The 12,022-nt window shown below is 39.3% G+C and overlaps 1 protein-coding gene across 3 annotated transcripts in view; it reads left to right on the top strand.

The window, feature by feature from the left end:
* Positions 1-12,022, top strand: part of SCN8A (sodium voltage-gated channel alpha subunit 8) — a 225,280-nt gene that overhangs the window by 175,244 nt on the left and 38,014 nt on the right. For all 3 annotated transcript variants that reach the window (XM_053556312.1, XM_053556311.1, XM_053556310.1), the window contains 2 exons: positions 6,634-6,807; positions 9,482-9,838. In XM_053556312.1, the coding sequence (XP_053412287.1) occupies positions 6,634-6,807; positions 9,482-9,838 (531 nt within the window). The remainder of the gene's footprint in view (positions 1-6,633; positions 6,808-9,481; positions 9,839-12,022) is intronic.

Below are 12,022 nucleotides of genomic sequence, written 5' to 3'. Positions count from 1 at the left end.
TATGTCGTTTTAAAAAAATAGATTACTAGTATATTCCGAAGTCATATAGTTGTGATTTGAAAATTATCTGTTTTACTTTATTATAAAAATCAAGAGTTGATTGAATTTTGGTTTTTCATTTTATTTTTTTCTTTATTGGGAAAAGGGTGAGGAACTTCCATGTCCTTCCTGGGCACTCCACCCTACAGGACCCACCATGTGTTCAGAAGCTCCCAGATTTTGATAGACAGTAAAGAAATAGTTGGAAAGAGTCATCTAGGTCATCTGGACCTCAAAATTCCTTAAGAGTTGTGCCACAGACATGTTCAAATCTAGCTGTTACCACTTGATTTGAGCATGATCTCTGCCCAGTGTTTCTTGCACACCCACACATGTGAGTGCGCTCTCTGTCACACACACAGCGTTTCAACCTTATGTCCTAGTCATACACTATTAAAGTATTATAATAGCATTTTTAGTTCTTACTCTGAAAATGCATGGCAAAGGGATCCTTTGTCTGGTTAAGCCTTGCCACCTATTGTGTTCCGTGGTGTACATCTGAGGTGATTCTGTGGTCTTTCCAGGCTCCATGTCTGGGGTTGGTGACACAACCCAGGCTTACTGTTGCCATGTCCACCTTGTGTGCAACCCAACAAGATACCTATAGTCTTGAAACAGGACACTCCCAGGTCTGGCTGTGAAAGGTGTCTGTGAGTGGGCACACTGTGTAACCCATCATGCAGAATTTTAAACCAATCAGCAATATTGTATAGATAGAAGCTTTTATTTTAATAGCCAATGTTTAAGTAACAAGAAATATAGCTTGGTAAGATGGTGGTGGATTATTAATTTAATTAATGGTGGTGTTTTCCCTCTAGAGTTTTTTCTCATTGTGTTGAGAAAAAGTCTTTACTTTTCCTTGCTTTTTACACAATCAGTCCTCGATTTTCAAGGGGTTTTGAGAGGTGTTTAACCTTCCATGAGCAGAACTCCTCTCAGACCAGAGTGACAAATAATGTTATTTTTCCTTCTTAACAATCTACAAAGGATTTAAGGGGATACCTAAATTAGAGTTATGAAGACATTGCTCAGAACCATCAGTGAAGAAAGGGAAGAGTAGAGAAGATTGGCAGCTAATATTCAAGGACTCCATTAAGACAAGCCAACCCAGAACCAAATTCTAAAATAAGAAAGCACCATGCTGGCAAGTTTTCAGGGGGAGAGTCAATGTACACTTAGTGATGGAGATGGAGAGTAGTGAATGGCTGGATGCGAGAGTAAAGGAAAAATCAAGACTGGTGCCTAGATTTGGGGTTTAGTAAGTGGGAGGAAATGGGGATGACTACATAAGGAACATGTTTGAAGTTTAAAATAAAGAGTACTCTGTGTCTGTGCACCAAGTGGAAATACAAAGTAAGGCAGTTGGATATATGCTAGACCTGAGGGAAACTTACATCATGAGTGTGTTATGGACAATAGATACATCTGGAAGCCCAGAGATGTACTTCCCTGCCAGTCAACCAAGGACTGAGTTTGGTAGAAAGAACGCAGAATTAGAAGTGAGAAGATTTTGGTTTTGGTTCTTATTAGATATAGTGTAACCTTAAATAATTGATTTCTGTCCAGAAATGTTTTGAATGTGTATTTAGGATAATACCTGGTCATCAGTGGTTGGCAGTATGAAATAAGAACCTATACTGAAGTTTCTGGAATAGTTAAAAGTACATTATAACTCTTAGGAACTGTATTTGTGTGATTCCAGAGCAGAATTTTAAAAAGTTTAGAGATTTGAATAGACTCTTTGATTTGAACCAAAGGAAAAAATGAGATTGCCTTGTGAAATAGCATACAACCTTATTTGACAAACTGGTTGACAAACTGGTACAAGTTGATCACTTTCAGTGGAGACCTGAGATGCAGACTTTAGTGTGAAAACCAGAAACATCTCAGAGAAACTGGAATAAATTGGTCACCCTACCTCCTGGTGACCAAGTACCTAAAGAGCCATTTTTCGTGGTCACATACTGGGTTGTTTTTTTGTTTGTTTGTTTTCATGTCACTTTTGCAGTACACGTAGGGCTTTTATCAGATTGAATTTCATTAACTTTGAGGGAGGATCTACTACAGAACAGGTGTGGATTCACCCCTTTCTAAGAGAGTCACATGCCAAGCTCTTGTCACTTTCAAATGACCCTAAACTTTGTCTGCAGAACCAATTATGGCAGAAGAAGGTATGACTTCTCCCCTACCTTTCCTGAGCCCCAGAGTAGCCCCTAAGTGAGACATCCCGATCTTAGGGCATTTTAAACTTCATGTGGTGACCTGGCATTACCATATCTCAGGCCTTTACCCAGTGGGTCATCCACATTAGAAAGATAAGCTGACTTGAATTCAGAATGTTCTATGAAACAATAGTTCTCAGTCATGGGGGCGGGGCTGATGACTCTATTATATTCTTAAAAAGTGCTAAAGAGCTTTTGTTTCATGGGTTATGTCTACCACATTTAAAACTAAGAATATATTTAAATATTCACTATTTTATTTAAAAATCACAATATTATACCCATTATACATTAATAAAAGTATAAAACATTTTATGGGAAAAACTATTTTCTAGGAAAAAAATAGAAGAATAGTATTTGACTTTTTTCCATTTTTTTGTTCTTTTTTTATTTTTATTTTTTTTTTATTAAATCATAGCCTTGTACAATAAAGCAATCATGAGGTACAATGTGCTGGTTCCATATACAGTATGAAAAGTATTTGACATTTTGATAAATCTCTTTCATGTCTGGCATTATAGAAGACAGCCACTTTATCTCATCTGCGTCTGCAGTCAGTTTGTTATGATATGTTATTTTGATTCAAGCAGAGAAAGAAAACCTGGCTTCACAGATATATATAGTAGTGCTCTCTTCTCCAAGAGGGGTACAGTTCAAGACCCCCAGTGGACGCCTGAAACCTCAGATAGTACTATCCCTATATATTTAATCACTATGTGTATAATGATGTTTTGGTCAACAGTGAACCACATGTATGGTGGCCTTATGGATTATCATGAGATAATCCATTATCATGAGGGCTTAGAGAGAAACTTACTATGTGCCACTTGATGTTGGCATTGCAGATCAAGTAGGGGAAATAATTGATGTTCAGTAATGGTACTGGGACCTTTGGTTTTTCGTATGAAAATAATTATATAAATAAAAATGGGGCAGCGCCTGTGGCTCAGTGAGTAGGGTGCCAGCCCCATATACCAAGGGTGGCGGGTTGAAACCCAGCCCCGGCCAAACTGCAACGAAAAAATAGCTGGGCGTTCTGGCAGGCGCCTTTAGTCCCAGCTACTTGGGAAGCTGAGGCAAGAGAATCACCTAAGCCCAGAAGTTGGAGGTTGCTGTGAGCTGTGACACCACGGCACTCTACCCAGGGCGATAAAGTGAGACTCTGTCTCTAAAAAAAATAAATAAATAAAAATGTACATGCCATCTAGTTTATATAACTCCACGATATTTGCTCAGTGACAAGCAAAGGACACATTTTTCCAAAATGTTTCCCATCATTAAGCAACACATAACAACTGTGGTTTGTCTCCCATCCAAGTACTAACCAGGCCCGACCCTGCTTAGCTTCTGAGATCAGACGAGATCGGGCGCGTTCAGGGTGGTATAGCTGTAGACTGAACTGTGGTTTGTCAATCTGATAACCAAGAAAGCTACTAAGTGACAAACTGGGTGGGTAGTATATACAGCATAAATACACTGACAAGGAGGTGACTCGTGTCCTGGGTAGGACAGAGCAGGACAGCTTGAGAGTGCATCATGATACTCAGAACAGCACACAACTTAAAGCTTAGAATTGTTTATTTTTGGAATTTTTTCATTTAATATTTTCAGACCACAGTTGACTTCAAGTCACTGAAACCACAGAAAATAAAACTGTAAATGAGGGGGGACTACTGATGTTGGCAAAGGAAGGGCCTCATGCCTCCTTGTAGGATCTTAGGGGCCCCAAGGATCCTTGACTACCCTTTGGGAACTGCTGCATGAGAACATGAATACGTAGGTTAATATTTGATGACATTAACAGGAGTAACACTGTCACACTGTCCTAGTCATGGATGCCATAACAGAGTATCATAGGGTAATTTATAACGGACAGGAATTTATTCGGCTCACAGTTCTGGAGGATGGGAAGTACAGCAGCATGGAGATGGTATCTGGTGAAGGCCCATGTGCTGTGTCATCCCGTGGTTGAAGGTTCAAGGGCAAAGAAAGCCCATCCTGGAGATAACTAACCCACTCTTGAGATAACATTAATGCACTCTGATCATCTCTTATTAGGCCCCTCCCCCCAATATTGTTGCATTGGGGATTAGGTTTCTAACACATGTATTTTGGGGGATACATTCAGCCATAGCAGACACTGATACACAATTGCTGATACACTGCTTTTCGTTCCCTTTTCTTCCGCTTGGTATATTACAGAGTAAATAAGAGTGGCGTCATAGGGATAACCTTAAATCCACTTCTTAAGATTTTAGAAAGTAATTCCTTCACACATATATTTTTACACATACCATGTGTTGAAGTAATGTGGTAGCTGACCTCTGTCACAGACAATCCCTACCAAATGTCTGAGGCCGTTCATCCTGGTGGCAGATAGCACCATGTAACTGTGTCATTGTTGATTTCCCTTAGGAGCCATGGTTCCCACAGTATAGGTTTTCCATGGTCCGTCAGCCAGTGCTTATTACTGAGTACGTTCTCTGTGTTACGAAGAACCAAGGGGATAACAAATTGAATCTCTATTTTGTGTATGTTAAGCAGGCTAACATTTCTATGTGTGATGGATTTACACTAAGGATGAAATGCATGGCAGAATTTAATAAGCTATCCTGTTTTCCCTGCGCTCACTCAGAGGAATATTCCATTTGTAGCTTGACTTGTACTATGAACTTTGATTTTGCTTAACTGGATCTCTTTGAGGAAACTAATATTTTGCAGTTCTAGAATACTGTACATAGTATCTTCGATTTAGAAAAATGGAGAACCACGGAAAAGTATATGGACACCAAAAACGTAGAGCCTACTTATCAATTTTGATATATTTCCATCATCATTCTGTTTTGTTATTGCAATTTATTAATTCAGTATTTTTCCAAATAGCATGGTGTCAGCCTAGCATTTTTTTTTTTTTTTTTTTTTTGTAGAGACAGAGTCTCACTTTATCACCCTTGGTAGAGTGCCGTGGCGTCACACAGCTCACAGCAACCTCCAACTCCTAGGCTTAGGTGATTCTCTTGCCTCAGCCTCCCAAGCAGCTGGGACCACAGGCGCCCGCCACAACGCCCAGCTATTTTTTTGTTGCAGTTTGGCCGGGGCCGGGCCTGAACCCACCACCCTCGGCATGTGGGGCCGGCGCCCTACCCGCTGAGCCACAGGCGCCGCCCAGCCTAGCATTTTTTACCAGTTTTAATTCCATCCTCAGGCTGTGTCTTTGAAATTTTCCTTAAACTTCTTTATGTGTAAACTTGATAAATAGGAAGTTACAAGTACTAATTTATTATGATAGTTTTAAATCTGTTATTTAAAAAAATCTATTATTATTTCCTCTCTTTGAAAACTATAATATTCAGTAAGAGTCTGGTGTTGTGTGTTAGACTACAGTGGGGTCATTTGTCTTGTGAAGATGGGCATTCATGGGATTTGACTTCCATACTGCCCGTTACCTTACTAGAGCCTACAGGAGACAGAGGCCTTGGGGAACACAGGGCTTCTATCAGGCAGAGAAGTGGGAGACAGGGAGGGAAGAAGTCATCCTTGCACAGAATGCATTGCAAATCTAAAACATTTATTACATCATTGATTATCATAGTGAAAAAATCAAAAGGAAGCACCAAAGTTTCCAACAATAAGAAAATTCTTGGAGAGTATATCCCCCCCCCAGTAGAATATTTTACAGACAATAAAAGTGGGAATTAGGAAAACTGTGCACCAACATATAGAGTCATAATAAGTGAAAAATAAGACCCAAGATAATGTGTGTTCAATGATTTTACAATTCTGCCAAAACATACATGCATTTGAAAATAACCCAGAAAAATAATACATAACAACAATAGTTTGTATACAAGGTAGTGAAATTACAGACATTAATTCCTATGTTTTCCACACTTTGGGCAATATTTTAATGCTTTACAATTTAAAATAAGAAGCCCTGCAGCAAATGTCTAGGTTTGATAATACACATAATATTAAATGAGGAAGAATACTGTATTTTTCTAATCAAATAGATTAGTATTTTTTTTTTAAAAAGCAAACATTCCAAGCATTTGCGTTTAAATGACGGCTGACCCTTTAACAGGAGTCACCTCATGGTATTGTATTTTTTAACTGTATTCTTGAACAGTATAAATTGAGTGGATCTGACAACAAAGAGGGAACTTGGGGCTGGGGACTTCATTCAAAAGAAAAATAAGAAGATTTTCCTGCATCATGTGGAGTACCCTTGGAGCATCCTGGTATTGATGTCCTCACATGCAGAAGTTAACTACGGTTGGTTGGCTTGTGAGGCTTCTTGGTTATGTTGTATTCAAAGATAATAAGTGCATTCTCTTTCTATTATTTTTTTTACCTCCTGCATCCCCCTCTTTAGGTTTTCACTGGAATTTTCACAGCGGAAATGTTCCTGAAGCTCATAGCCATGGATCCCTACTATTATTTCCAAGAAGGTTGGAACATTTTTGACGGATTTATTGTCTCCCTCAGTTTAATGGAACTGGGTCTAGCAGACGTGGAGGGGCTATCGGTGCTGCGGTCTTTCCGATTGGTATTCCATGTTTCTCCAATTTCTTTTAACTTTTCCTATCTTGCAGCTACTAGAAAGAGTTTAGCATAAATTAATTAGATTTTTTTAAAAAATCCTTAGTTGTGGCTCGGCACCTGTAGCACAGTGGTTACGGCGCCAGCCACATACACTGAAGTTGGTGGGTTCGAGCCTGGCCCGGGCCAGCTAACCAACAATGACAACTGCAAAAAAAAAAAAAAAATGCTTTGTTGTATTTTACTCCCAATTTGATTGGGTATTTCTTTGTATTAGCTACTGAAACATTGAAAACTTTCCTAAAATACCTAACATAATACTTAATATGAAAGTTAGCTTTTAAGATCAATAAGCAAAAAGAAATTTATTCTAGGAAGCTCCTCAGAAAATAATGCTTAATCTAAAAGATGAAGAAAAAGGACTCCCACAGGCCATTCTGAGGTCTAATTTGCTAGTGAACCTATTTTTTTTATCTGAATATCTCCCTGGCTTGGCAAGAATTTCTCCTTGATCTTCATTTCTTCTATTATGGTGGCTCTTTCCAGAAAATGAAAATGTAATAATTTTTTTTTATGCAGGTACTCCCCAACTTAGAATGGTTTAACTCATGGTTTTTCAATTTAACGATGTTATGAAAGCCATGCAAATTCAGTAGAAACTATACTTCAAGTATGCATACAACCATCCTGTTTTCACTTTCATTACAATATTCAATAAGTACCTGAGATACTCACTTCATTATAAAAAAGGCTTTGTGTTATATGATTTTGCCCAACTGTAGGCTAATATAAGTGTTCTGAGCATATTTAAAGTAGGCTGAGCTAAACTGCGATGTTTGGTAGGACAGGTATATTAAATGCATTTTTTGACTGAAAATATTTTCAACTTAGGATGGATTTATTGAGACCTAACCCCATCATAAGTTAAGGTGCGTTTGTAGTATCTTAATTAGTTGTCAAACATCAACCTTATTTTCCATTCCATTAGCTAAGAAGGAGTTTTTATTAATAATGTGTTCTAAGAAGTTAATGTTTAAATCACTGAAATGACTCTGAAAGAATAGCTAATGATATCCTCAAAACAGTTGTTTATACAGAGGCTAGGTGATGTCTTGATTAAGTCCCTTGAAGTACTGAGTGACCTTGGGGGTATCCCATTCAGACAAAGGTCACTACTAGTACATGAGAAACTGGCCTGAGAAATGGCTTAGGTTTTTCTCTTTATATTGGGAAAATACCCAAGTACTTGCAACTGCAAAGATTTAAAGGATTTCCATTGGGATATTCAGCAGTTTTAAGAAAGAGAATTGGAATAGAGTGAAATTATTTGTAAAACAGATTTCACTCACCTCAAGTCACAAATAATACCTGCCAAGTTTCTGGAACCTCTGCTTGCTACTTTTGGCTAGGATCCAGCTCATAGTTCTTATTTAGATGGCAAAAGGAAAGATTGAGAAATAGAAGCCTTAGAACTAGTATTTTTAATAAATTAAAAGGCAATCAGTAGGAAAAAAAGGGTGGCCCAGATATATATGCATAGGGAAACTATCTGGTAGACTTCTAGCTCTCAGATAAGACTGAAGTTTTCAGTTAAAATGTTCAAATCAGTGCTGTTGCCAGCTACCAAATTTCCTACTACGTGTTATGTTGGTTGTTAGCTTATGACATCTAATGATGATCTTGTTACTGTAAGTCCATCAGCCAAGCTGTCGTGACCTTTATGCATAATAATTCTTAGGCTGGTAGCCAAGACCTTGTAATAACTTATTACAGAATCTAGAAATTTCATGACTGACAGGTACCAAAAGTTCTGTCCTCTGAATTCATAACAGTGTGGGCCCTTTTCATAAGCTGTTTGATATATGTGGAACTGCCCCAATTTGGGAGTTATGCTTTTCCTCCAAGTTATTCCAAGCATATCACAAAGTTTCATATCAGCTATTGGTTACTTACTGGCAAAAGAAAAACTTAGAATTTTTAAATGTTTGTGTTTTTAAGGACATCAATTTTTTTTTCACTGTCCTTACCGTACTAATCTTTTGGTTTTCTACAAATTACATTTTCCTTGACTTATCCTTTGAGAATTCAAGGGGAAAAAAATCAATAGGAAAGGGATGTGTTCATGTATGAGTTTTTAAAAAGCAGATTGACTCAGGGGCCGGAGCCTGTGGCTCAGTGGGTAGGGCACCAGCCCCATATACCGAGGGTGGTGGGTTCGAACCCGGACCCAGCCAGCTAAAACAGCAGTGGCAACTGCAACAAAAAACAGCCAGGCATTGTGACGGACGCCTGTAGTCCCAGCTTCTTGGAAGGCTGAGGCAAGAGAATCGCTTAAGCCCAAGAGTTAGAGGTTGCTGTGAGCTGTGACACCACGGCACTCTACCGAGGGCGACAAAGTAAGATGACAGAGTGAAACTCTGCCTCCAAAAAAAAAAGGCAGATAACATTCTTGATTCCTAGTTCTAAATTTTTTCACTTACTGTAAAATTAATCAGTTTCCCTTATCTATGCCCCAGTTTCTCCCCTTTTAGCCTGAGACACTATTAGAAAGTCCTGGGAATTTTCAAGGGTGCTCAATAAATTTAATCTGAACTTATTTATTTTTTTGTTTTTATTTTAGCCTTGTGGTGAGAAAATAGATGGAATGTCATTTATTTTTTGTTTGTCTTATTTTTCCTTAGCTCCGAGTCTTCAAATTGGCCAAATCCTGGCCCACCCTGAACATGCTGATCAAGATTATTGGAAATTCAGTGGGTGCCCTAGGGAACCTGACCTTAGTGCTGGCGATTATTGTCTTCATCTTCGCTGTGGTGGGGATGCAACTCTTTGGAAAAAGCTACAAAGAGTGTGTCTGCAAGATCAACCAGGACTGTGTACTCCCTCGCTGGCATATGCATGACTTTTTCCATTCCTTCCTCATTGTCTTTCGAGTGTTGTGCGGAGAGTGGATTGAGACCATGTGGGACTGCATGGAGGTGGCAGGCCAGGCCATGTGCCTCATTGTCTTTATGATGGTCATGGTGATTGGCAACCTGGTGGTTAGTACTAATTTGTAGATATTTTTGTTCCTTGTCCTGAATATCCTGCCCATCCTTGAGCTAAAAGCCCAAACTGTTTAGTCCTTCTACTGCCTCCCATGTCTGTTGATTTTTATTCTTCCTTGGCACAGGAACACTAAGGTACAAATTAAAGAAAGGACCCTGGTATTTGCAGAGTGCCTACTTAGTGATGACCCACCACAACCCGTCAACCTCTTTTCATAGTTAAGAAAACAAGCTCAGCAAAATTAAGAGATATTCTTGTATTTAAACCTAGACTTCAAAGTTTGTGCTCTTTCAACTATTAACACAAAAAACTTTCTTTCTGAACCAGGATTTCTCCGTCTTGGCACTGTTGATTCTTTGCTGTGGACATCCTGTGAATTGTAGGAATTAGCAGCATCCCTGGTCTTTACCTACTAGATGCTAGTAGCATCTCCTGAGTTGTGACAACCAAAAATGTCTCCAGATATTGTCAGATGTCCCCTGGGAGGCAAAATGGCCCTCTATTGAGAACACTGATCTAAACCATCTTAGTGCCAAATCGCTTTCTTGCTTTACTCTTCTGTCCCCCTGCTCTCTTCAACCTCTATATATAGAAGGGGTCACCAATGGAGATTTTAACACCTTGCTCCTCAAAGTGTGCTCTGATCACTTGAGAGTGTGTTAGAAATGCAGAATCTTAGGCTGCAACCCAGAGCTACTGGATCAGAATCTGCATTTTTAACAAGCTCCCCCAGTGATTCATATGCACAGTAAAGTTTGAGAAATAATGATTTTACAGATCATGCCCCCCAAATCCCACTTGCAAGTGTAGAGCAAGGATGGGAAGATGGCAAGCTTCTGTGATCCTTTACAAGCTGATCCACATTAGTTCCCTCCCTCTTCTGCCATAAAAAAGCATGCCAGGAGAAGTTTCTCACTCACCAGCTGAACCAGCTACTGCTGGCCTGTTCTTTCATTTGACCTATTCTGATAGCTACGGTGGTGTTTCCCCAGTCTCGTCTGCTCTTCCTTCCTAACTGCCTTTCCCTCTAATTCTCTTATGCTTCAGTGAATACAGCTGCCGCCTCTGGTATGTGGTGAGATCAACATTTCCAACCCCTGACCTGGCCACCTTTTCTCCACTCCCCTATTCTCAGTTGTCTCAAGGATATCTCCCTGTTCAGGTGTCTTTACCTGAAAACTTAATAGTGATTATCTCTGAAAAATGAGCTGTCAACTCTACCTCCTGATGACCCCCTTCCAGGTTCCCCTCTAGTTAGTCCCTCTTCCCATCTGGTTTCTGGGAACCTGTAACTTTGGAGTCATCTTCCTCTTTTCTCTCCACTCTCAGAAAATATCTGATGTGTCTTACAAACATCTTTCTTTATAGCAGCGGTTCTCAACCTGTGGGTCGCGATCCACAGGGATTGTATTAAAGGGCCACAGCATTAGGAAGGTTGAAAACCACTGCTTTATAGTATGTAAGATCTGCCGCTTCCTTTGTGTTTTGTAATCTATCCAATATTTCTATAAGAGTAGTCTCAAATCCTCCTGTGTCATAATTAGCTGAGTTTCATTCATTACAAAAGACCTGGTCCCAAGCCCTACACCAGATCTACTGAATCAGAATCTCTTCGGTGTGGGCCAAGAAGATATGTATTTTTAACAAACATGCACACCCCTCTCCCCGTGAGATTCTTATGCATGCTGAGTTTGGGATTTCTGTAGCCTAATCCAGACTCTTACCAACTCATGCAGGTAGCAGCCTTCTAACTCCTAACCCCTCCCCCCACATATGTAGCTAGTAGGAATGACTTTCAAATCTCTGTACTCATCTATGACTCCTTTACTCAAGAACCAGTAGTGGATCTAATTAAATAAGACTCAAATTCCTCAGCCTGGCCTTCAGTACTCTCTCCAGCTCACCCCCATTTTACCAGCTATATTCCTTTTTAATTTTACAAATGCCCCAGATAATGTGAATACCTAAAGTCATTTTTGTGTCCACCCTCCCACTCTGCATATACTGCTATCTCCACCTAAAATGTATGCCTTACTCTTCTTCCAAAGTATTACAAAGTAAGGACCAAGTGTAAATCAAGAAGTGAGCACCTCTCCCACTTCTCAAAAGTAAGTCTTAGTAGAAATAAATTAATCTTAGTGTTCAATGTAGTAAAATAGGAAGTTAAAACAAAAATA

This window comes from Nycticebus coucang, chromosome 12 (assembly GCF_027406575.1).
Source record: "Nycticebus coucang isolate mNycCou1 chromosome 12, mNycCou1.pri, whole genome shotgun sequence".
Classification (NCBI taxonomy): domain Eukaryota; kingdom Metazoa; phylum Chordata; class Mammalia; order Primates; family Lorisidae; genus Nycticebus; species Nycticebus coucang.
The sequence above is the reverse complement of the archived record's forward strand: the minus strand, read 5'-3'. Positions and strand labels throughout refer to the sequence as shown.